The sequence below is a fragment of the Eubalaena glacialis genome, chromosome 2 (genome assembly GCF_028564815.1).
Source record: "Eubalaena glacialis isolate mEubGla1 chromosome 2, mEubGla1.1.hap2.+ XY, whole genome shotgun sequence".
Classification (NCBI taxonomy): Eukaryota; Metazoa; Chordata; class Mammalia; order Artiodactyla; family Balaenidae; genus Eubalaena; species Eubalaena glacialis.
The window spans coordinates 80,088,619-80,116,090 of record NC_083717.1 but is presented as its reverse complement, the minus strand read 5'-3'; the positions used below and the strand labels follow the sequence as shown (position 1 = coordinate 80,116,090).

General features: G+C 37.0%; 2 protein-coding genes across 4 annotated transcripts in view; one reads left to right on the top strand and one right to left on the bottom strand.

Moving 5' to 3' along the window:
* The first annotated feature begins 32 nt into the window (after positions 1–32).
* Positions 33–25,314, top strand: PIGB (phosphatidylinositol glycan anchor biosynthesis class B). 2 transcript variants are annotated; one of them, XM_061180297.1, is made up of 12 exons: positions 33–242; positions 1,920–2,055; positions 2,481–2,598; positions 6,570–6,674; positions 8,279–8,409; positions 10,999–11,139; positions 12,426–12,477; positions 18,309–18,520; positions 19,135–19,199; positions 21,598–21,811; positions 24,442–24,622; positions 24,951–25,314. In XM_061180297.1, exons 1-12 carry the CDS (start codon positions 110–112, stop codon positions 25,086–25,088), a joined length of 1,626 nt encoding a protein of 541 aa, XP_061036280.1. In that variant the 5' UTR covers positions 33–109; the 3' UTR covers positions 25,089–25,314. The 2 variants fall into 2 exon arrangements, with proteins under 2 accessions (XP_061036280.1, XP_061036281.1); XM_061180298.1 differs by lacking the exons at positions 19,135–19,199; positions 21,598–21,811.
* CCPG1 (cell cycle progression 1) overlaps positions 24,644–27,472 on the bottom strand; it is a 38,110-nt gene continuing 35,281 nt past the window's right edge. For both annotated transcript variants that reach the window (XM_061180295.1, XM_061180296.1), the window contains exon 9: positions 24,644–26,092. In XM_061180295.1, coding sequence (XP_061036278.1) covers positions 25,903–26,092 — 190 coding nt within the window. In that variant the 3' untranslated portion in view covers positions 24,644–25,902. The remainder of the gene's footprint in view (positions 26,093–27,472) is intronic.

Genomic DNA, 27,472 nt, shown 5'->3' with positions numbered 1-27,472 from the left:
GCAAAGGCCAAACTTAGTGGGCGGAAGAGCAACGCGCGCTGCTTCAGCCACCCAGGGCTGGGGACGGTGGCGGCTGGCTGTCCCCAGCAGACCTCGAAGCAGATGCAGGATGGAGCGAGACGGCGGCGGCGGCAGCCTCTTTTTCCGTGGTCTCCAGAACCGCTCCCACGAGAAGATGAAGCTGCGAACGAGAAAGTCCACCTTGTACCTCAGCCAGCCGAAGAGCACTGGGCGCTGCGGAGGTGAGTGAGTGGGTGTGGAAGACGAGCGGAGTGGCGGTGGCGGGAAATCGCCGACACTGAGCGAGGGCTCCATCTGCTGGGGGGTGGGGGGGGTGCGGGGGGGGTGGGCAGGGGGCAAGAAATCGCTTTGCTATCGAGACGGGATTCTCGATCCCTGTCGCTTGCGCGGCAGTGTATTCTGCATTATTTTGTGCCGTCCTCCCCGCAGCCGTGTGAAGTGAGTAGGCATAATGTGGCCATCCCCTTTTCAGAGAGGGGGTCGCCACCCTGGCCCAGTGTTCCCGAGGTTTCGTAGCTACGGAGGGGCTGATTCCTGGAGTGCGACCAGGTCTGACCCGCGCCGCACTGCTTTTTCTTCACTGCCCCCTCCGCCTTTTCTTTGGTCCTGATGTAATGTTGACAGGAGAAAAATCATCCCAGCAAGTGGAATTTTGATCTGTCGGAGGGGGTATTTACTATAAAGATGGGCTCCTCATTCATTAAGTATTTATTGTGGGCCTTTTATGCGCCAAGCGCGGTTGTTCAAGGGCCAGTTCTGAGTACAGTTTCTTCTGCCCGAGTCCACGGACTAAAGAGGAGGAAAGGAAAGAACAACAAGGTTTTCTGACAGCAGATACAGTGCAGTCGGGAGGTTTGTTTCTGAGAGATGAAAGTTCAGAAGGGTCACGTATGTGGTGTTGAACGTACCAGTTCAATGTCTGAGAAACATTGAAAATGTGTTCCTGGAGAAGAAGGAAGGAGAGTGGCAGGAACCCGGAATGATAGCAAAGACTCACAGTGGATCAGAGGCAGGTTGCAAACTCAAGTCCTCAGGAGGCCGGACAGGCAAGGCTAAATATTATATATATAAGAAGTCAAAGCACCCTATATTTCAGTACCAGCCAGTTGTTCCCAGTTGAGCTCTGTGTTGCCAGATCTTAAAGAGTTTTGATATGCTGCAATACAGATGTTAATACAAAACCTGATTTTTAAATGTTGGCAACTAAATTCACATTAAAAAAAAAATATTCAGTCTACAGGCAGTCCATTTGTGATTAAGAGCAGGGCTTTGGAGTCAACATACAGACCCGGTTTTGAATCCTGTTTAGTTATTTACAACCGTTTGACTTGGGAGAAGGCAGTTTAACTTCCGAGCCTCAGTTTCCTCATATATAAAATAGGGCTAATGATATTTTCCCCATAGCATTGAGGACTAAATGAGATAGCACATGTAAAGGAACGAACTCAGTGCCTAGCATATAGAAAGTATCAGTAAGGACTATTTTAAAATGTATAGAGGACCATTTTATATGCTAGTATATGCACATATGCAAAGTGTCCCTTCCTATGTTAGTAATTTGTTAGCTGGTTTCTTTCATTAGATATACATATAGGAAAACCTAATTAGCCTAAGGCCTTAGTTAACCCAATCTTTTTCAAAATGTATCTTAATATCCTCTTTATATTAATAAGTTGCCAGAAAGATTGGTGAGGCTCTGGCCCTTGTCTAACTTTCCGCCCAGGTCTGCTTTGAGAGTAGTGTGGAGGGGCCAGAGTTCACCACTGCTTTAACAGAGCCTGAGCAAGGGGCCAACCAGAGCAGCAGATTTTAGTTCCCCAAGTGGAATTTGCCTGACTTTTGTGCTACAATTACCTGTTTGTTCGTTTTTTTGTTGTTTTTTTGTTTTCTTTTTTCAGATCTTCTTGGTGAAAACATTTATCTGGTCTTGTTTACCATAGCATTACGAATATGTAACTGCTTTTTAGTCCAGACAAGTTTTGTTCCAGATGAATACTGGCAGTCTCTTGAAGTTGCACATCACATGGTTTTCAAATATCCTTTGTAGTTTCTTTTCTGGACTAGAAATGTGTATTCATCTTAGGAATTGTGTCAGCTCCATGACATATTTTCAATAAATTTTCCATATTTTCTCCAAATAATTTTAACTTATAAAAGTGTGCCATTATTTTATGCTAATATTTCTTCTCTATCTTTCTTTGATGTTAGTGTACCTGACTCAGCCTTTAGCATATATTCCCAAAGCGTTCAGTAATGTGGAGGATATAGATGAAGTAAAAAATACATTCCTGCTTTGAAGAAGTCAACAGTTTAGTTGGCCAACTGCATTTTTACTTCAGATACCCAGTGTAAAATACTATGCTTTTAAGCTTCTTTGCCAAAAAATAAGTGTTTTATATATAGAACTGAAAAGAGGTTTTGTTTCAGTGCTATTTAACATTAGTCCTTAATAATGCTAATTATGGTTATTTAACTTGGGAATGGACAGAAAGATTGAGGGGTTACACTTACCCCTTAATCTTTGCAAGCATATACAAGATTCTGCACCTTTTGGGGAAAGACAGTGTTCAGTTGCTGGTAAGTTTAAATAAAAGTAATCAAAATAGTCATTAACAGATTTATTCCATCCCTTTTTTAAGGTTAATGTATATTAACTAAATGATAATACTGATATCATGAAGTTTGTTTTTAAAAGACTACTGTTGCTAAACTCAGACCGCATCTGGGAAGCCCAGGGTTCAAAGACAAACTGTGATGTGTAACTGTTCAATATGTTGTAAAACATAAGACTGAGCATGAAAGTGTTGTGCTGTGAGCAATCCTGTTAAGATATACAGATTCTCAGAATGACTACATTATATATTATTTGTACTTTAGAAGTAAATTTCCTTCATAAAAGGATCACTTAAGAGCAGTGTTGTATCTTGCTTTTTTTTTTTTTTTTTAAATTTATTTATTTATTTATTTTGGCTGTGTTGAGTCTTAGTTTCTGTGCGAGGGCTTTCTCCAGTTGCGGCGAGCGGGGGCCACTCTTCATCGTGGTGCGCGGGCCTCTCACTGTCGCGGCCTCTCTTGTTGCGGAGCACAAGCTCCAGACACGCAGGCTCAGTAGTTGTGGCTCACGGGCCCAATTGCTCTGCAGCATGTGGGATCTTCCCGGACCAGGGCTTGAACCCGCGTCCCCTGCATCGGCAGGCAGACTCTCAACCACTGCGCCACCAGGGAAGCCCTGTATCTTGCTTTTTTTAACTTGTGAGCAGAAGATCATGTTATATGAGCCTATGAAGACTAAATACATGTAAACCCACTCAGGATTTAGTGTTGAAATTAAAAATTAGGAAAATTAATTTGACAAAAATATAGTGATATATACAATCATCGTGCTATGTAGTAATTAGCCATCAATAGTGAGCAGGGTTGTAATCCCCAGATCATGAATTTCTAGGGTCAGTTGCCAGGAGAGGATACAAAAGAAGAACTAATGGTGAAAAAGTTTTTCTAACCTCATTCTCAGTATCTTTAAGCTATCATCAAGTTGGACTCAGAAGCTTGGGCCTTCCTCATTTTCTGTTAGGGAAGTGGCCCAGAATTCCAAAGGCAGTCTAAATCCTGAAGGGTTTTTTGAAGCCTGGAAAGACATTGAGGTTCTGGAGTTTTGGTTTTTGTTTTGTTTTGGTTTTCTTAGGCTGTATTGTACCCTCCCCTTTGCAACGATATTTGATTACCCATTATTGAGAAACAGGACCATATTGGTAAAATTGATGCTTCATTTGGGAATATCACAGGGAAGGAAGATTGAGAGCAGTAGCAGGGTTTCTCCCATTAACACATGTAGAAGTTAGGAACTATGAATTCTCTTTCCTTTTCTCAGGGCTACCCACTAGCTTCTAGATCAAGAAGGATATTCATAGACTCGAAACAGGACAAATATATATAATATCCCAGAAAGCAGGTTATATTATGAATGAAGGAGTCTTCAAGATAGAAAAACTTCCTATTCCTCCACGATCTATCCACTGCCCTCAACCTGTAGCTGACCCACCTGGCCATTTTGTGATTTAAAGGAAACCTCCTCTCGTCCCCATCCTACCCCACTCCAATACCCCTCCACCCCCCAAAAAAACCTCTATCCTACCTGGAACTTGAGCAGATAGAGAACCATTATGATGCTATCAGTCAGTCATTCATACTCTCATATTGATTATTTTTAAATATAGATTATACAATTTTGAAACTAGAAGGGGTCAGAGAAGTGATGAAGAAAATAGACCAAAGTCACAGCATGTTAAAAGCTAAAACTAGATCCTAGGTCTACTTATTTACAGCCTAGTGTTCTTTCCAGATAGCTTCTCTCTAAACTGCCTAAGGTGTGTGAAAAGAACTAGGGATGGCTTAAAGCTCTGCTGTCCAATATGGTAACCATTAGCCACCTGTGGCTACTGAAGACTTGAAATGCAGCTAGTCCAAATTGAGAAGTGCTATTAGTGTAAAATACATACCAGACATCAAAGAACTAAAACAAAATAAGAATGTGAACTATTTCTGTAACTTTTATATAGATTAAATGTTGAAATGATATTTTAGATATAATGAGTTAAACAAAAGCACTAAGATTAATTTTACCTGTTAGAGATTTTTTTTTTAACTTTTTAATTTGACTACTATAAAATTTAAAATTCGGTATGTGGCTCACATTGCATTTCTACTGGACAGCGCTGGCTTAGGATATGTGAGAAGAAAGAGGGATAAGAAGGGAGACCTGTGGGAGTACCACAGTGGGGGCTTTGAACAGTCAGGAGATGGCACGAGGGCATGTGGCTCCTAGAGCTTAAGGGAGGAGGATCTGAAAGAGCCAGGAGTGTAGAAAGGTAAGCCGCCAACACAGGCCTCACCTTCAGGGTTTACCCCTGGCATGGTCCTTCTCCCCTTTACCCCACCGCCCTAGTTTTTATTTTCCAGAAGCCATGTGTAACTGTTTAATTCTTGTCAGGTCCTTATAACCTGGAAAATAATGATATCTTAAAAGTCTGGAGAGACTGCTAATAACTGGGAATTTACAACTCCACCTATTTTTGTGTCGAGCTAAAATCTACCTTCTCTTAAATTCAAGATTTCTACATGACAACCCTTCAAAAAAGTTTTATTTATCCAGGATAAATATCTCCAGTTCTAAACCTCATAATCAGATAATGTCCTCTAAACATCTTGTAATTTATTAATGTCCATCTTAAAATGTGGGTCTCGAAACTGAACACGATACTGAAAGCTAGGGTAACTAGCTCAGAATACAGTGAGACCATTAACTTCATAAATACTATACTTCTCTCAGTGCACAAGAATCCTTTTAGTCTTTTAGTGGCTACCTCAACACTCAGCTCCTATTAAGTTTGTAGCAAAATTAACTTTTTACATGAAGTACTATCATACCTGGGAGGTGAGGAGGAAGCTTATAGATTCTTATGCAGGGCAAACAGAAGGTGAGTACAGAGATGCCTTTTACTGTATTTTACAGGGCACAGTTTAAGTGGAATTATGAAGTACAATGTACCTTTAACTCTAAGATTTAAACATTTATTTATAGATTATTGATAAAGGACGTAAAGCGAAAGTGTTAGAAGCCACTGACAACTGAAAGTAAAGCAGCTCTAATTATAATGTAAAATTAGTGAAGTTTGATCCAACAAAAATACAGATTTACGTATAAATTTTTAGAAACACATCTTTTGAACAAACTAAAATTAAGTTGTGATCTACCAGCAAGTGTTATTTGTTAATAATAACTGTGACACATTTTAAAACTCAAAGATGCTAATGTATAACATTAGAATCATTAACTGTAATTAAGTTATAATACATTTACTCTTTCTTTTTACTCTTATATTCTTTAGTGCCATCTGACTGGATACCATGTTTCTGTAATTATAGATTACTTAAAGCTTTAAAAAAAAGTAACATTATTTTATTATCTATATTGCAGGATAGGGGAGCAATGTAACTTAGTAGCTAAGAGCTTTGGAGTCAGGCAGACTTGGGTTTGAATCTTGACCTCCACACTAACTAGCTCTGCAGCCTTGGGGAAATTACTTAACCTCTCTATGCCTCAGTTTTCTCATTTATAAAACAGTACCTGTTAGAAGCACTGAATTAGCTGATATACATAAAGTACTTAGTATGATACTTAGCATACAGTAGGGTAAATGTTTCATAAAAAATTACCTGTTATGCTACTGAAAAGAACTACATGTGCTTCTAAAATAGAACCTTCACACAATGAAATGGTCTGCTGGCTATTTAAAATTAGTAGTGTTGTAATATATATATATTACAGAAAGAATGAGAATGAGAAAACTACCTTTTGGTATTTCCATGAAAATTAATGTAATTTTTAAGGTATAAATTATTTTTGCAGAAGAATAGAATAATACATCTTTTTTTTAACTAAGAATGGCTTTCGATTGATAGTTGGGTCAGCTTGTTGATTTCTTATGATTTTAAAGTATGAACCAACAGATGTTTTTAATGTCTTTTTCTTTTTTTAACTAATGAAGATTTGGATTCCTAGACTTGCCCAAGCACTTCTGTCTGCTATAGCAGACTTGAGGCTTTACTCATTAATGAAGCAACTAGAAAATCAGCAAGTGGCAAGATGGGTGGTAAGTCCTAAACACTTTAGAAACTGTATGTCAGTTACTTCATTCCTACAAGCATGAAGCGCGTGAACAGGTCAGTCAATATGACTGATTCCCAAAACAGTTTCAGAAGATAATTCGTACAACTTCATAGAGGTACTTCCATAATTAAGAACAGTAAAATGCAAGTGGACATGCTATCTCTCTCCTTCTGAATGAGCCCTAGGTGGCAGAAGCCACTGATGCCCTCCAACCCTATGAGAGGCTAAACCCTAGGACCCAGCCTTGGGAAGCACCATGACTCAGAACTGAGTCCTTGCCTCACTTTCCATAATATTCAGTAGGAATAGTTCTAAACCACTGCCTACCTCACAGATCACCTCAGCTGTTTACAACCTTTGTTCACTATTCCTCCAGCTACCTGAGACATATCTTTTCACTGATGCACTCTTTCTCTTCTGGCTAGAATGGTGGAAATAGCTGGACTTTGTAAGAGAGAGAATGTGGTATAGAAGACTGTCTTTTGTCATTTGGCTCATTTCACAGTGGGGAGATAGATTCTCAAACTCCCATTCAAATCTTGAATGGATTTTCCCATTTAAACCATAAGTAAGCTTATATGAGCCAACTTAGAAACCTTACTACCTTTTTTATATTTGTTTGCAAATATGTTCCAAATTCCAAGTAACCAATTTACCAACACATTTCTGAAATATAATTTATTGTTAATTTATTAATAAATATTAACAATTTATTATTAATAGGACATATTTCTGCAGGCAGTGTGATTTGCATTAAAAAGACAGATTGCTTTAGCGATTGAGTCCTTGATAATTGATTCAAGGATTAAGTCAATCTCTTTAATTTGTGCTTATACACACTGTCGAAGGCTGAACCTAAAATGGCAAAGGCATAATGCCTTTGAAGTCCTTCCTCCAAAGTAGCAGCACTAGGATCTTCTAGCTCAGGAAGAGCCTTTAACTTCACAAAAATTGGGAACATATTTTAAAGTCTGTATTTGAAGAGATAGGAAGCTGGTACGACATTTAATACCCTTACACCAACTAGTAAGTTTCTTTTAAGGCATTTGTTTTGTAGACTGAATGATGCTTCTGTTTGCATGTTCTACCAAAAAGTGGTTTATTAATTTAGTCAATTTCCAAATTAAAATTTAATGATGTTTCCTGATGGTCATGATTTTTTCTCTTACGTTGTCTTAAATTTTCCACCAAGAAATAGGACAACATTCCAACCAAGGTCAATAAAAATCAGTCAATATACTTGTCAGTAATATAAGACAATTTGAGGAATACTGATTTTGAGACTCTAGTTATGAATTTCAATCTTATCTGAACTCTACCATCAAAGAATCTGTGTTTTATGTCTTTTATTAGTGTGAAGTGAGATTTAAATCAAATGCAATGCCACAAAAATGTACCTGAAAGTATAAACTTCTTAACTTTAACAAATACAGACCTGGTATCATAGATGTGCTTGATATAACTTCTTAAAAACAATGTTTGGACATGCCCACTTTTAACATTATTTAGACTTGCTTGCTGTTTTCCTTAGAATACTAAGCTTTTCCATTTCCCACTCCATATACGTTTGCTTATAATTGTTCTTAGTTTTTTTGCCAGTTATGCTCTTGGTTCACGTGGTATTGCTGTACCAGAACTCTTACAAACACCATGGAAACTGTTCTCACTGTAATTGCTCTTTTCTACTATCCTTTGGAAGGTTCAAAGTTTATGAACAGGTGAGTAACAGTACTGTTATAATTATGTACAAAACTCTAAAGCATGCTTTTGAAAAATCTTAAATTATCAATATATTGCAACGTCCAGTGGACCCCCTAATGCTCATGAAGGCTATTAGAACCACAAATTCACAGTTGATGTATTCATTATAGCAGGAAAGAGATATACTCAAACCAGATAATTAAGGAGAGTTTAATAAACGGACTGTTTACAAAGGTGTAAACAATGTTTGGAAAAGCTAATAAGGGGATACCATAGTACCCAAGGGCTAGTCACAACAGGAAGTTTCAATTACCCTTTGGCCCCAAGGAGCAAGGAGAGGAAAGTTACTGAAATCCATAGAGCTGTAACTTTGAGAGGGCCCCAACAGGAGAGGGGCACAGCCAGCCTTTAACCATAGCAAGGAAAGAGCAGGGTGAATAAAATACCCTGACTCTTCTGCCCTGCTGTTAACCAATACTAATGAGAAGCCAAAAAGCAAGATAGCCCATTGATATAGTCCATAAAGGTCGGCCTCCCTGCACACTGAGCAGGTGAAGAGTAGAGAGCAGATCTGGATGCGCAAATAGAAAACACATGGACCTGGTTTGGGTTTATATAAATTGGTATAAAACACCAAGCAAAGGGAACATGAGAAAAGGCACAGAGCTATAAAAGGGCTTCATTGTATTCTGGGCAGGTCGTCCAGAGGAGCTAATGTGTGGTAGGATGTGTGGGAGAAGAGAAGAATGAGGGATGAGGCTAGAATGTAACTCTGCCTTTCTCCAGAATTTGGACTTTATAGGTAGCAGGTTACCACTGGTGGCTTTCGAGAAGCATGACATAATCTGATTTAGAAATAATTCTCTTGTAGTAGCAGTATTTAGGATATACCGAAAGGGAGTAAGCCAGAAAATTTGGGAATCTAGTTAAGAAAATTTAGGAATCTAGTATCCACTCTCCCTTATATGTAAGGTTTTTGGGAGGATCAAATCGAATAAGATCATTTCTGCATTAGACTCTTGACTGCAAGAATAGGCATTCACTTAAGTTACCTATAGATGAGGATATCTAAACATTGATTTCTATCAAATGAGAATAATACAACAGCTCTCAAGAATTAAATGAGACTCTATGGATAGTATATAGTATATATAGCACATGGCCTATTACAAAGTAAGTGTTCAGTACGTACTGATGAATGATATTAAGTAATATTTCTGGGAAATTTTAAAAAAAAGACTATGAAAAGATTCCAAACAAGTGACACAACTGTGAAAAGATTCTAGAATAGTGAGAGGACTTGATGTAAAATGATGGCAGTGAGAATGGGGAGGAAACACAGTGGATGTGTGGGATGACAAGCTTCTATTTAAGGTGACTCCAAATTTTAAGACTGAGAAACTGAGTGATACTATTAACTTAAACACTAGATAGTAAACAGGTTTGAGAGAATGGTGTGGAGCTTATTTCATACAGTTTGATTTTGAATGCCAGTAAGAAATTTATGTAGAAATATTCAGAAAGGAGTAAGAAATCCAAGTCTGAAAATTTGGAGTGAGGTAGGTAGTTTCACTATGGCAGAATTTGCAATTAGGCTGTCTGCAAGTCAGACCAAGCCACAAATGTTTTATTTCACCTACACAGTGTTTGTTTTTTGTTTTTTAACTACTTGGCAAAGTTTTTAAATTGGGAGATCTTACCTAAAATCTGGATTTCTAGTTTCTCTTGAAAAAAAATGTAAGGCCTGTTAACATTTTGGGCCAGGATTCCTTCATGACGATATCAGAGCCCCCATGCAGCCAATATCACACATTTTTTTTATTACTTATCTGGTCTCTGTAAGCATTTGAACTTGAAATCCCTGCTCTTACATCTTCACCAACATTGGACATTTCTTTATAGTTACTTATTAGTTAATAGGTATATAATGGTACCATAAAGTTGTTTTATTTTGCCACTGTCTGTAGTCCTCATGATTATCAGGTGCTCGCCTTCAACCCTTTATTGAGAGAAGTCCTAATAGTAAAAACCCACATTTCTATCCATGATCATATAGGTTTTTATAAGTAAGCTTTTTAAAAAAAAATCAGGTGTATATACACATCTTTCAGTTGGACAAAATTACCAGCTTACATTCAAAACAAAACCACATGTGCCCAGAAGCCCATCATTGCCTAAATAAACCCAATGTTTCTTTAAAGGAGCTTTTTTTTTTTTCCTTATAAAATGGGGACTGTCTTTTATCTCTTTTATCTCTTTAGGAGAGACTTGATCATTTTTCCACCAGGAAAGCAACTGGCATAGTTGTATGGTTAAAAGTTGGTATACCTTTCAGTAAACAAGATAAACATTAGGACACAGAATAACTTCTTACTTGAAAATACTAGAATATTAAAGCTGGAAAAGACCTTACATATTACCTCTCTTTATGGATGAGAAAAATTAAGAGCCAGAAGTTTAAGTAACTTCCCCAAGTTCACATAGCTATTTATACCAAAAGGAAAATGCTCTCATTTTTTTAAAAAAAATGTTATACCACAGCGTAAATAGATAACTTCTGAACTCATTTCCTAGTTGTCTTGACAATACCTTTTCCTTGCTTATAGCGTCAAGTACTCATCCCTGGTGGCACTTGCCTTTATAATTCGTCCCACAGCTGTTATTCCGTGGATACCTTTGCTGTTCAGACATTTCTGGCAAGAACAGAGAAAGCTTGATCTTATTCTACATCAGTTTTTACCTGTAGGGTAAGTATGGCTACAATCCATCTATTAATTTTAATAACCTATAAATTATAAATTATGAACAAGATTTTACATCTTTTAGTCAGTTATATCTTCTAACGTCAATGAGAATTGTCAGACCAAGGAAACATAGTATTTCCAATTTTACATTTTATATTTTTATTTGTGATTCTAAAGTATTTTAATTTGCTTAAATGAGGATCTTGGCAATTTTTCTAAATTAGAACTTTCCTATGCTTTATTTCTTAAATATTTTTCAAATACATTTTAGAGATACTTGATTCCTTCACATTTGTATGGGGCTTTATAATATATGTGTTCACATATTACCTGATTTTCACAATTCTTGGATCTAGGCAATGCAGGTGTTCTTACTTTGTGATACAGAAAATGGAGGGCTTGGTGAAATTAAAAATGAATTAGCCAGTGTCACTGGGTTGATTGCTCTGATGGAAATGGGATTGAAACCCAGGTCCTCTTAACTACATTTTGAGCTCCTAGGATCAGAATTATCCCAGGTATCTATGGAATATCCAAAATAATTATTTATTGAAGGGATGAATGCATTTTGACTCTTAAAACAGTGATCTTTTTAATATACTAGTATTCACTCTGTACAGGTTATTTTTGGTAGCTATTAAAAAAGGACAAAATCATCCGGTGGCTAAGTTGCCAGTGTTGTCATTTCTCAGATTTATTAGCACTGTTTTGGAAGTAATGCATTCATTCAGCAAATATTTATTTAGTCCTAGTATGTGCTAGGTGTCGTTCCAGATGCTGGAGATACAGCAATTTAACAAAATAAAGTCCATTCCTTCATGAAGTATACATTCTAGTGGGGGGGAGACAGCTAGAAACATATGGTTAACATGTTTCTCAAATGACAATAAGTGCTATAGGGAAAAATCATGAGAGCCTTCAGATGAAACTACAGCCCCAGTCAATATCCTGACAAGTTATGAGACCTTGAGTCAGAGACACCCAGTTAAGCTGCGCCTGGATTCTTGACCCACAGAAACTGAGATAATAAGTGTTCATAGTTTTTGGTTACCACATTTTGGGGGTAATTTGTCATGCAGCAATAGATAATACAGAGTTTGTTACTTTTAAAAAGTTTGCTTAAATACAGCTTCTCTCAATGAAAGATCTTTCAAAACGATATTCACTTGGTAAAACTTTTAAAGCATTTTTAAACTGGCTTTTGATGCAGGGCACTTGCAAAGCCATATGCCACTGTTGGATTTTCAGCAAGTTCAGAATGTTAATCACCCTTTTATTTTGTTTTTCAGATTTGTCACTTTGAGTTTCTCTCTGATAATTGATCGTATTTTTTTTGGTCAAGTAAGTAAAAATATGTTTGTTTGTTTAAAATTTATTTATTTATTTATTTATGGCTGTGTTGGGTCTTCGTTTCTGTGTGAGGGCTTTCTCTAGTTGTGGCAAATGGGGGCCACTCTTCATCGCGGTGCACGGGCCTCTCACTATCGCGGCCTCTCTTGTTGCGGAGCACAGGCTCCAGACGCACAGGCTCAGTAATTGTGGCTCACGGGCCCAGTTGCTCCGCGGCATGTGGGATCTTCCCAGACCAGGGCTCGAACCCGTGTCCCCTGCATTAGCAAGCAGATTCTCAACCACTGCACCACCAGGGAAGCCCTATGCTTTTTTTTATTTAAAAAAAACTATTTTAATGTAATCATTTATTACACTAAAAACTCAACCTTACTTTTTAATCCATGAATATTTGGGAGCATAAGCAAATCATTTTTTTAATGATATGGATATATTAGAAAAAAACTACTAGCATATGCCTTTGGTTCACTTTGCTATGCTTTCTATATAACAGAATTGTATATTCCTAATTCCTAAGTTCAAGAATCCATTTTCAGGCATTTTTGTCAGGTTTGAGCATTTTTGTCAGGTTTGTAACAATAAAGGTTAATTTTTAAATGATTTTAATTGACCTCAATTATTCAGAATTCAAATTAATCAGAATATTCTTTAAGCATCTGATTTGGCATTTTAATCTTATGACTATTGGTAATGCCTTTGGTTGTTTTTAAGTTCCCTGTTTTTAAGTCACTTATGGGTTCTGGAATCAGATGCCACTGTCTGAGGCCTAGTGCCCTCATTATTAGCTGTAAGACCTTGGACAAGTTGTGTATCTTTCTTGCCAGTTTCCTTATCTGGAAATAAACGTGGTACCTGTCTCTTACGGTTGGAAGATTAAATGAAATAATACATGTAAAATGCTTACAACACTGCATGGCACAAGTGAGCCCTTAATGTTAGCTGCTGCTGTTATTACCTACTTTATGCTATAATTCAAACTGCAATGTTTTCAAAGCTTTATCTTAATAGATAATGTCTGATGCCATAAGGTAGAACAGTAAAAATTTTAATATGGGTACCAAACACATATACTCATAAAAATTATTTTTAAGGATTCTTTATGTCCAGTTGTATGTAAAACTTAACACTGTCATAACATTTATTCATACTTTCCTGAATCTCAAGAAGCTACTGTTTTACAAATTAACAAAAAACACATTAGTACTTAGAACATAAAAAATTAATAAAGAATGATTTCATTGTTATTACAAATGACAATGAAAACACAACTATACAAAATCTATGGGATGCAGCAGAAGCAGTTCTCAGAAGGAAGTTCACCGCGATACAGCCCTTCCTCAAAAAACAAGAAAAATCTCAAATAAACAACTTAACCTTACCACTTTAAAGAATTAGAAAAAGAAGAACAAACAAAACCTAAAGTCAGCAGAAGGAAGGAAATAATAAAGATTAGAGAGAAAATAAATAAAATAGAGATTAAAAAATATAGAAAAAAATCAATAAAACCAAGAGCTGGTTCTTTGAAAGGGTAAACAAGATTGACAAACCTCTGGCCAGGCTCACCAAGAAGAAAAGAGAGAGAACCCAAATAAACAGAATAAGAAATGAAAGGGGAGACATAACAACCGATACCACAGAAATACAAAAAACTATAAGGGAATACTCTGAACAATTACATGCCAACAAAATTCGACAACCTAGAAGAAATGGACAAATTTCTAGAAACATTCAGCCCACCAAAATTGAATCAAGAAGAAACAGACCTACCGTATATAGCACAGGGAACTCTACTCAGTGCTCTGTGGTGACCTAAATGGGAAGGAAATCCAAAAAAGAGTATATATGTATATGTATAGCTGATTCACTTTGCTGTACAGTAGAAACTAACACAACTTTGTAAAGCAACTATACTCCAATAAAAATTTTTTTAAAAAAAGAAGAAATAGATAATTTGGACAGACCAATCACTAGTGGTGAAACAATCTGTAATTTTAAAACTTCCTGCGAACAAAAGTCCAGGACCAGATGGCTTCACAGGCAAATTCTACCGAACATACAAAGACGAGCTTATACTGATCCTTCTCAAACTCTTCCAAAAAATTGAAGAAGAGGGAACACTCCCAAAGATAGTCTGTGAAGACATCATCACCCTGATACCAAAACCAGACAAAGACACCACCAAAAAAGAAAATTACAGGGCAATATTTTTGATGAATATAGATGCAAAAATTCTCAACAAAATATTAGCAAACCAAATCCAACAACACATAAAAAAGATCATATCACAACCAAGTGGGATTCATCCCAAGTTCAAAAGGATGGTTCAACATATGCAAATCAATGTGATACACCACATAAACAAAAGACAGAAACCACATGATCATCCCAATAGATGCAGAAAAAGCATTTGACAAAATTCAACATCCACTGATGATAAAAAACTCTTACCAAAGCGGGTATAGAGGGAACATATCTCAACATAATAAAAGCTATTTATGACAAACCCACAGCCAATATAATACTCAATGGTGAAAAGCTGAACGCGTTCCCGCTAAAATCTGGAACAAGACAAGGATGCCCACTCTCACCTCTTCTATTCAACACAGTATTGGAAGTCCTACCCAGAGCAATCAGACAAGAAAAATAAATAAAAGGTATCCAAGTTGGAAGGGAAGAGGTAAAATTGTCATTATATGCAGATGACATGATACTATCTATAGAAAACCCTAAAAACTCCACACAAAAACTACTAGAACTGATAAACGAATTCAGCAGGTAGCAGGATACAAGATTAACACACAGAAATCAGTTGCATTTCTTTACACTAACAGTGAAATATCAGAAAGGGAATGTCAAAAAACAATATCTGGGACTTCCTTGGTGGCGCAGTGGTTAAGAGTCTGCCTGCCAATGCAGGGGACATGGGTTCAAGCCCTGCTCCGGGAAGATCCCACATGCCGTGGAGCAACTAAGCCCATGCACCACAACTACTGAGCCTGTGCTCTAGAGCCCACGAGCCACAACTACTGAGCCCGCATGCCTAGAGCCCGTGCTCCGCAACAAGAGAAGCCACCACAATGAGAAGCCCGCGCACCACAATGAAGAGTAGCCACTGCTCGCCAAAACTAGAGAAAGCCCGCATGCAGCAACGAAGACCCAAAACAGCCAAAATAAATTAAAAACACACACACACAAAAAAAAAACCTTTCAAAATCGCACCCCCTCAAAATAAAACACTTAGGAATAAACCTGACCAAGGAGATGAAAGAATTATACACTGAGAACTATAAAACATTAATAAAGGAAACCAAAGACGATTCAAAGAAATGGAAAGATACCCTATGCTCTTGGATTGGAAGAATTAATATTGTTAAAATGGCCATACTACCCAAAGCAGTCTACAGATTTAATGTGATCCCTATCAAATTACCCATGACATTTTTCACAGAACTAGAACAAGTAACCCTAAAATTTATATGGAACCATAAAAGACCCCAAATTGCCAAAGCAATCCTTAAGAAAAAGAACAAAGCAGGAGGCATAACCCTCCCAGACTTCAGACAATACTACAAAGCTACAGTAATCAAAACAGTGTGGTATTGGCACAAATACAGATATATGGATCAATGGACCAGAACAGAGAGCCCAAAAATAAACCCACACACCTACAGTCAATTAATCTTTGACAAAGGAGGCACAAATATACAATGGGAAAAAGACAGGCTCTTCAGCAAGTGGTTCTGGGAAAGTTGGACAGCTGCATGTAAATCAATGAATTTAGAACATACCCTCACATTATGCACAAAAATAAACTCAAAATGGCTTAAAGACTTAAATATAAGACATGACACCATAAAACTCCTAGAAGAGAACATAGGCAAAGCATTCTCTGACATAAATCATACCAATGTTTTCTTAGGTCAGCCTCCCAAGGCAACAGAAATAAAAGCAAAAATAAACAAATGGGACCTAATCAAACTTAAAAGCTTCTGCACAGCAAAGGAACCATAAACAAAATGAAAAGACAACCTACAGAATGGGAAAAAATATTTACAAACAATGAGACTGACAAGGGCTTAATTTCCAAAATATACAAACAGCTCATACAACTCAACAACAAAAAAACACACAACCCAATTGAAAAATGGGCAGAAGACCTAAATAGACATTTCTCTAAAGAAGCCATGGCCAACAGGCACATGAAAGGATGCTCAACATCACTAATTATTAGAGAAATGCAAATCAGAACTTCAATGAGGTATCACCTCACACCAGTCAGAATGGCCATCATCAGAAAGTCCACAAACAATACATGCTGGAGAGGGTGTGGAGAAAAGGGAACCCTCCTACACTGTTGGTGGGAATGTAAGTTGGTACAGCCACTGTGGAAAACAGTATGGAGTTTCCTCAGAAAACTGAAAATAGAATTACCGTATATGATCCAGCGGTCCCACTCCTGGGCATATATCCAGGAAAAACTCTAATCCAAAAAGATACAGGCACCCTTATGTTCACAGCAGTACTATTCACAATAGCCGAGACATGGAAACAACCTAAATGTCCATTGCAGATAAATGGATAAAGAAGATGTGGTATGTATATATGTGTGTGTGTGTGCGGGCACACACACACACACACACACACACACACACACACAATGGAATACTACTCAGCCATAAAAAGGAACGAAATAATGCCATTTGCAGCAACATGGATGGAACTAGAGATTATCATACTAAGTGAAGTAAGTCAGGAAGAGAAAGACAAATACCATATGATATTACTTATGTGTAGAATCTAAAGTATGGCACAGGGGCTTCCCTGGTGGCACAGTGGTTGAGAATCTGCCTGCCAATGCAGGGGAACGGGTTCGAGCCCTGGTCTGGGAGGATCCCACATGCCGCGGAGCAACTAGGCCCGTGGGCCACAATTACTGAGCCTGCGCATCTGGAGCCTGTGCTCCTCAACAAGAGAGGCCGCGATAGTGAGAAGCCCACGCACTGCGATGAAGAGTGGCCCCCACTTGCCAGAACTAGAGAAAGCCCTCGCACAGAAATGAAGACCCAACACAGCCATAAATAAATAAATAAACAAACCCAAAGTTAAAAAAAAAAGGATACGAGGTAACTTTAAAAAAAAAATAAAGTATGGCACAAATGAGCTTATCTACAAAACAGAAACAGACTCACAGACATAGAGAACAGACTTGTGGTTGCCAATAAGGAGGGAAGGATTGGGAGTTTGGGATTAGCAGATGCAAACTATTATATAGATAATAGGTAAACAACAAGGTTCTATTGTATAGCACAGGGAACTATATTCAGTATCCTATGATAAATCATAATGGAAAAGAATATATAAAGAAGAATGAGTTCGGGCTTCCCTGGTGGCGCAGTGGTTAAGAATCCGCCTGCCAATGCAGGGGACACAGGTTCGAGCTGTGGTCCGGGAAGATCCCATATGCCGCAGAGCAACTAAGCCTGGGCTCCACAACTACTGAGCCAGCGTGCCACAACTACTGAAGCCCGTGTGCCTAGAGCCCATGCTCTGCAACGAGAAGGCATTGCAGTGAGAAGCCCATGCAGCGCAACGCAGAGTAGCAACGAAGACCCAACGCAGCCAAAAATAATAAATAAATAAAATAAATAACTTTATTTAAAAAAAAAAGAATGAGTTCATATTCAAAATTATTAATGTAAACTACGGTATGGTGTTTAGACTTCATTCTGATTTAATTTCATGATTCTGCCAAATTCCCTAATGCCAAAGATTCATACTTGGCTCTAACACATTTCTATTTCTTTTTCCTTCAATGATGCCAGTGGACTCTGGTTCAATATAATTTTTTGAAATTTAACGTGCTGCAGAATGTGGGATCATTTTATGGTTCTCATCCATGGCACTGGTACTTCAGTCAAGGATTTCCAGCTGTCCTGGGTACTCACTTACCCTTCTTTATTCATGGCTGCCTTCTAGCCCCAAAGAGGTACAGGATATTTTTGGTGACTGTGCTGTGGACACTGCTAGTTTATAGGTAAGATTTTATTTATTCAAATAGTTCACTTTTTAAATGTTACCAAGAAATTAACTAAATTATTTAAAAGGTAAACTTTATCTTTTGGAGGTGCATTAATTCTTATGATTTTTTAGTGGGGATTATTTAGCAGATGGAAAATGTAATAATTATGCTGGTATTCAGACAGACTGAATACTTCTGATACAGTTTGCTTAATATGGATACATTCAATTTTTAAAGAGGTTGAACAAATTGTATTTGCTTTTAAAAAACAGAAACTGCCAAAATTTTAAGTATTGAAGGACCAGAGAAATATTTTGAAAATGTATGCACCTTTATTTGAAATTTGAGTAAAATAACTTACTTGGATTGGTAATAGAAATCCTTTTTTTAGAACGCAATTGTACTTTAGAATATCGCATTGACATCAAATGTTAGGATTACTTTTAACACATCATCATCACCTTAATAACTAAAAAAGAATGAGACTGATTCCTAAAACATGAAATTCAGTCTCAGTAATTACAAAAACAGATCATGTTAATTACATTCATTTTAAATACATTAACTTCTCAAACCATCATTTAATATAAGAAAATAATATTTTCTTTGAACATCTTTTTTTACTATAGCATGTTGAGCCACAAAGAATTCAGGTTTATCTATCCAGTTTTACCATTTTGTATGGTGTTCTGTGGTAAGTATTTTTGTATAATAGAGAAAAAAATCAATTATAAAGGAACAGTTAAGACAATCAATGCTTATTAAACTCTAAAATATTATTTATTTTCTAGTAGGCTAAATAAGAATTGCTCCTTAATTACAAATTGAGTATATTACTGCAGCATTCCCTTTTTGCAGCCTAAATATCCTTTTTCCTGTGTCCTGTAAAGTGAGATAAAAACATAAGGATCCAGTATCCATAACACCTTTTGGTGGTGGTGTTTCTGGCTGTCAGAAATCTTTCGCTAAAAAGTAATACAACATGTCTATTTTAGAATAGCTAATTTAAGTTTATGGTTAAACTACAAAGTTCTACATTCCACAAATGAAAAATGTATATTGAAACTAGTTTTTAATGCTTTACACACATCTATCCCTTCAAGACTCACTCTAATGCACATGCAATTTTTTAAGTGATTCACACCTCTGACTTAATTTTTAATCTTTTCTCCATTTTTCCACTAGGTTTTTTTCAGTAAGTTTTTTACATATGGCTTCTAAAAAGTCTTATATTACTCGGCTCTGGAAAATATGAATTTTTTCATTGGTTGGTTTGGAAAATTTACGAATTGAAACTTTATTAGCTTCAAGTTTAATTCAGAATGGCTGTTGGCTTCCTTCAAATATTAATCACTAAAAAAAAAATCACTGGACTAAGGAGGGAAGAAATGAGTAATCAACTGGGCCTGGGGGCTCAGAAAAACTAGGAAGTTAATGGTACCAAACATTTTACTTAAAAAAAAACACCAAACCTCCAAACAACCCATTGAGTTAAGCAGCCTTCTTTGACCAAGTATAAGTTATCTCCTACAGATCTCAGATGTAGTCTCTTCAATTTAGACACAAACATACACATCTATGTACTGGAAACATCTAAAGTTCTGAAACCAAAGTTAGTGTCCTATTTATAGTCTTACTTCAAATACAAATGCAGACACAAATATAAGCATCTAAGAGCTATTTGGCAAGTTTTAAGAATAGTGGGACCATTTGGCAGAGCAAATCTGTTCACAAATCACTATTCAGATTTAAACTTTTTTTTTTTTTTTTTTTTTACAGTAACTTGAGTTAGAGTTATAATTGTTTGCTTTTCACCCAGGGGAGCATTGCCAGACTATTGGAGGACAAATATTTCTGTGCACATGTTTGGTTTGGTTAATTTAGGAACTTGGTTTCATTCCATTTTTATAATCTGGTTTTTCCAGCATTCCACTTCTCTGCTCTGTGTCTTTACAGAGTGTTTTAAAGACTGAGTTGTCTGAATTCTCATTCCCATTCCAAAAGAGTGAGTCTTTAAGTGGCAGGATCTTGGGTTGGGTTTCTGCTTAATCTGTTTTTACTACAGTGGCCAGTGCAGACTTGCTGGTCTCTGATTAGGCCACTTTGTTTTTCCATGTGCTAATCTTTTTAGCAAAACTGCACATGCACTGTTTCAAAAGTCAGATAAGGATTTTTAAAGAACAGTGGTTCCCCTGCCCTCCCTCCCATTACCATACTCAGAGACAATCACTTACACTCTTTTAGGTGGTTATTTTGTTATTTGTCTCCCTCTCTAAATAAAATGCTAATAATGCTCTTAAAGGTTACTGTTTTTGGCATTATCTACTGACTTCTCACTATGGAAAATGAAAATATAGATTTCCTTAGCAAAGTGGTTTTTTGTTTTGTTTTGCCACGTACAAGAATTACTTCTACAAATTAAAAAAGAAAAATTGTTTAGCATCTCCAAATTGTCCAACACTATAGTGAAAGAAAAAAATAATAATAAAACATAAATCTTTCTCTTCCAGAAAGAGATCCATGCCACCACTCATAAACTGACCACTGAAAATCTCCCAGGAGCTTAGTGGTGTATTTTTCTAAGAGGATATTCTGTTATACTTCCTCCAGAATTACTGAGACTTGTAATGTACACAATCCATTGCTAGTGCTTGGGAGATTAAAGTGATAGGTAAATGGAATAAATGCAAGTCCTATTTATTTAGCAACTATGTACCAGGACAGACACTGGACATAACATTTTTTTCTAATACTTGAAAAAGGTACTGTTAGGGAAGATAGGGAAACTAATTCCAGAGTTAGAATTCAAATCTGTTTCTGTTAGACTCCCTAGCCATAATCTTTCCGCTATACCTCAATTCCTTTTTCTAGAAAAAGGTCAAGACATGGAATGATAATGGATAATGACAGTGAATGGTCAAAGAAATTACAAAGATGACGTATTGCTGATTTCTTGTTTGTCCATGACAGCATTACAGCTTGTACTACACTTCCATGAAAGATTACAAATATATTTGCAGTTAATATTTGCTTAGCTATAAGAAAACAAAACATTACCAGTGTTACAATTCAATGTGTCTATCTTTATATAGGATACTCCCTAAACAAACTGAAATTGTGGAAGAAACCAGCTCTAAGTTTCCTGTTTTTATCAAATATGTTCTTTGCCCTCTATACTGGTTTAGTTCATCAACGAGGTACTCTTGATGTCATGACTAATATTCAAGAACTCTGTTACAACAATACAAATATATCTTCAGCTTCAGTACTTATGATGATGCCTTGTCACTCTACTCCTTATTATAGGTAATAAAATTTGTTCACAATATGCTATTATTATGAAAACTACTTTAAAATTCCTTTTGGATTCCTGGATTTAAATTAATTGATCAAATGATTATAAGAAATTTGAAACTGCTATTTATGTCAATGAAAATCATACACTTTTAAATAAACTTTAATCTTTTTTCAAAACAACTTTTAAATAATCTAATCGAAAGCCTATACGATATTTTATACTATTTAAAGGTAGTATAAAATATCATATAGGTTTATTTGATGGTACTCTTAGTAAAGAAATTCACTTATCATTGATCCGTACAAATCTTTATGATACATCTTATTATTTACATAATTTTGAAATAATCTCAAAACACTGGATTCAAGTCCAGATTTACTGTTGGACTGCTGCCCTGGTCTTAAACCAGTATATTTAATCTCTTTGGATATCAGCTGTCTTGCCTGTAAAAATTAGGGAATTCAATTAGATGCCATCCTAATGCTTGGATTAAGTGTGTCTGGGAAATAACACTGAAACTGCCTTAATTATGCAGGACGTTTAAAAAGACATCATTGACCCTATGCTTGTATTTCAGGAAGCTGTATTACTTCACCAATTGCCCAATAAGGGTAAAAGGACAAAGCAAACAGCTTTCCTTTAGAAAATTCTTTACCTATCTGGCTTTAAACAATCTGAAGTTAATTTTCCATGTGCACATTCAGTCAACTTAATATCAAACTTGATATCATTTTAAGGTAATTTAACACTTTTGGAATACTGTACTTAACTGAATCATTAATGCCAATCATTAATATGCAATTTGGAAATGTGTAGCAAAAGCCACAGGTTAGATGGATGTAAGACCCCAAGTATCCCTTTAACTTGAGGATCCTACACTATATAAAAAAGACTAGACCTGAGAGAGCGACATTCACTCTCCATCCATGCTCTCAGTGGTGTTAACACTGAAGACAACAGGAATTCTAGAGGTACCAAGATGCTCTCCCATACATGGTTGTAGTGGTTGATATCTTAGGCTTTGTATAGTTCACCTAGTTCTTGTCTTAGATTTTTTCAACTTGCACAAGGGAGCACAAAAAAAAAAAGAAAAAAAAAAAGTCTGATACCTACTTTGGAATATAAGGCTGGCAGCTTTTTGTCAGTTTCTGCTTTCCCCTTGAAGCAAGACCTTCATCTTCAAAATTGTAAAAGTCATGAAGTATTTGAAATAACTTTATTTATTTAGGCTTTGTTGGGTCTTTGTTGCTGTGTGCGGGCTTTCTCTAGTTGTGACGAGCTGGCTTCTCATTGTGGTGGCTTCTCTTGTTGCGGAGTATGGGCTCCAGGTACATGGGCTTCAGTAGTGGCAGCACGTGGGCTCAGTAGTTGCGGCACGCAGGCTCAGTAGTTGTGGCGCATGGGCTCTAGAGCGCAGGCTCAGTAGTTGTGGAGCACGGGCTTAGTTGCTCCATGGCATGGGGGATCTTCCTGGACCAGAGATCGAACCCGTGTCCCCTGCATTGGCAGGTGGATTCTTAACCACTGAGCCACCAGGGAAGTCCCAGTCATGAAGTATTAAGGTCTTGTGTAAATTTATTTTGTATGCATTTCATAGATAAAAATAAACTTCTATCACTTATTTATATTAATTTTTTTTTTATAAATTTATTTATTTTTGGCTGTGTTGGGTCTTCGTTGCCACGTGCAGGCTTTCTCTAGTTGTGGAGAGCAGGGGCTACTCTTCGTTGCGGTGCGCGGGCTTCTCATTGTGGTGGCTTCTCTTGTCACGGAGCACAGGCTCTAGGCGCGCGGGTTTCAGTAGTCGTGGCACACGGGCTCAGTAGTTGTGGCTTGCGGGCTCTAGAGCCCAGGCTCAGTAGTTGTGGCACACGGGCTTAGTTGCTCCATGGCGTGTGGGATCTTCGTGGACCAGGGATCGAACCCGTGTCCCCTGCATTGGCAGGCAGATTCTTAACCGCTGCGCCACCAGGGAAGTCCCTATATTAATTTTCCTGAGGCAAAGTTGTAAACATGGCTTTTTGCATGGCCCAAGTAACTGGCTTAAGTTATGATTCATCAGTCCATCTTTTTTACATACACTCTAGTTTTTCTATGCCACAGTAAAACCATTACTTATTTGAATTTTGATCAGTGAACCCATGTTGCTATTACTAAATCTTACTTATATAAATATTTAAGAAAAAAAAGGAAAAACTTGTCATGTAAGGATTCAGAGCAGAAAGAGGAAAAGAATCCTTTCTGGTTCATGACCAGTTTTCTACTTTGCCAGATATTACTCTCTTATTAACAAGCAACATACCCGGTCCCAAAGGCCCCATCCATCCCTGGAACAGCATACTAATGTTATAGACTATTGAGTCCCACAAGCTGCTGACGTACTTCCCGCCCTGAAATGGAGTTTTGCTCTTTAGTTTGGACTTGAGGTTACTGCACAGGTACACAGTGTGAGAATCATATTCTCCATTTCTGAGAAAACTACATTAAAGGTGTGCCTCCTCACCTTAACTGGAACCTAGTTTAGATTCAGATTTCACATTTTGTTATGTGAGCATATCTTAAGAGTAATTTGAAAACTTTCACGAAAAAAAATTTTTTTTTACTTCTTGTAACTATAATGGTAACTTTCTTTTTATAGCCATGTCCATCACCCACTTCCAATGAGATTTCTCCAATGTCCCCCAGACCTGACTGGAAAAGGTGATTATCTTGTTGAAGCAGATATATTTTATCTAAATCCCTTAAAGTGGTTGTATAGAGAGTTTCAAAATGATTCAACACTGCCTACTCACTTGATCATCTTCAGCATCTTGGAGGAGGTAAGGGAACGTGAAAAAAGGTATAACTCAGTATTTTTATTTCACCTCAGGTTTAGCAAACACTCAGGTAAATAGACAACATCACTTTTTTTATGGTCCCTTTCAACCCATATTTTATAACTGGTCTTTTCCCTAGTCCAAATCAGCCCTAGTTCTATAACTACCAAGGAATATATGTTACTTACCATGAGTTAATTATTTTATTAAGAAATTGCATTGTTTTATTAAGAAAAGAGTTTCAGAAGAACAAATAGGTCATTCTTAAATTCTTGAAACGGTACTCAGCAAAATGTAGCCTTTATTTACTTAAACATTTATTTACTTCTAGGAAATAAATCCTTTCCTAATTTCAAACAAGTATGAGAGAACTGCTGTATTCTTCCACACTCACTTTCCGGAGCGTCGAACTGGAAGTCACATATACGTCTATGAACGGAAGTTAAAAGGGAAACTCAACCAAACATGAACATGAAATTCTGACTTTGTTTAGATCTTTCTCAGAGAAATAGACATTGCTGAGCAGAAATATCCAGATGCTGCTTAAATATGCTAGTAAATACTGGGTAAAATTCATGGAACTAGCAAAAAACCACTATGAACTACTTTACCAAATATCACTACTGAGGAAATATATGAAAAATATCACAAAATATAAAATCATATATTAATAATGCAATGCCAGATTTTAAATAAAGACCTTTAGTTTTCCTCATGGTGTAGTTTTATTGTTTCTTCCACAATATTCAGATGTGCAAGAAATTTCACAAGAGAACAAGTCAGCAAGCTCATAAGGCAGCAAATTCTTCACAAGTCAACGGGCTCTTGAACCCACAAAAAGACAAGAAGTGTAAGATTATAAAATGTTAGAGATGAAATTCCATCACAATGTACTTTTTTCAAGCTCTACTGGAAATTTAACACAAATATCAGTGTTAATTACACTTTGTCATGTATGATTTGAGCTTGCTTTAAGCTCATACACTGAAAGGAAGCCTCATTTCATGCACAAAATCTGTTGCATGCCTGGCTTCCTTAATAAATCTACAGTTGAACATTTCCAGTGCCAAAAAAAATTCAGCAAAGCTAAACTACAGGAAAATGCAAGTTAGTAAGCTTTTGCCTGATGCTTCTGAGTAATAATATAAAATCATCAAACTGATACTTAGAAACGATAAAAAGACATTGTTATCTTGATAATTTCATCTTAGTTTCAACACCAAACAGTATAGAAAGCATCCAAGTTTCTGTTACAGTTTTCTAATTTAACTTAATCGTGATGGTCAATATTTAGGATCAAAAGGTAATTGCCCCAATTCTATTTCAAGGTTTGCCATGTGTCTTCCATTAGTGCGACCATATTTATGCCATTTACCTTCCCTTTTATAAGGTTGTGGCTGAGGGTGCTTCTGCTCTTGTTTTCGATGCCTGGAGCTTTCAATATTTACCATACGTTGCTTTTTATCTGGTCGACTGAAAGCAGTAAACACATTTTTCATCCATGTTAGAGTTAAATTTATTTAAACAAGAAACAATTTTAATGTTTTTATCCATTAATCTATTATCTGAACACTGAAAAAGGATGTTAAATTAATCTGAAGTATAATCCTACTATAACCATACGAAAAAGATTCAGTGAGTTTATACTTTTATCCTATAGAAAGAAAAAATAGACAAACTGTGCTGGCAAAGAGGGGAAACACTCAATAGATAAGTAGAAATGTGACAATAAAATAATGAGATGTGTTTCCATTATTTTTCCTCCTTTCCTATAAAAATTAATCCCCCCCCCAGTGGCTTCATTCATGAATACGTATACATCTCTTACAGAGTCTCTCTCTCTAAGCTAAGGCTTATAAACAATGTCTACATGAACAGTTCTCCATCTATATAATCAGGCTTCTGTCACTACTTCACTGAAACACTCCACAATGCCATCCATGGCCATCCAATTCCCAGCCAAGAAATCCAGTCTTTTCCGTTTTTTTGTTTTGTTTTGTTTAAGCATTTAACACTGAAATATTCCTTTTACTTGAGAAGATCTTTGGATTTTCATGATGCCACTCTCTGGCCATTCATTCTCAGCCTTCTTTCTCTACAACCCCTTGGATGTTGGTGTTCCCCAGGAGTCTGATAAATACGTCCAGCCTAGACTGTCTACACACACACGGAGTCTGGGCTAGAGACAGTCATATAACCAACAGCCAACTAATTCTCTACTTGTATGTCAACAGGTACCCTCCAAACACAATTCTCATTTCCAATTCCGCTTATGCAAAACCTTCTGGTATTCCTTAGCGTAGCTGATGTCACTATCTAACTAGTGACTCAACCCAGAAATCTGGAAGTCATTGTTACTTTCTACTTCCCTTTCACAAGAAATACCACCAATTTTACTTACTGTTTATTGTTCAAATCTGCCTCCTCCTTTCTAGTCCTGCTGCTGCCCTAGTTCAGATACCCATCAGCTCATGTCTGTACTGTTTCAAAGACCACTTTCTAGCATCTAGCTTCACCCTTTCCAACAAACCCTTCAGGCTACTGCCCGTGACCCAAAATGCAATAAAGCAAGTCCTTCAGCATAAAGTGAAGGTTCTTCATGCTCTGAATCTTTTCTTCTGTTCACACCCCAGCATTACCTTGCCTCCTTAAAGTAGCATGTCTTCATATCTCCAAATCTGTGCAAATGAAGTTCCCTTTGAGTGGAATGTCCCACCCTATCTGCTTGGCAAGTTCTCACTTCTCCTTCAAAAGTCTGTTAAAAAGTTCAGTTCAAAGGCCATCTCACTTATGAAGCCTTCCCAAACATCTCCAGACTGAGGCCACCATATACATATGCCTCCATACCTCCAC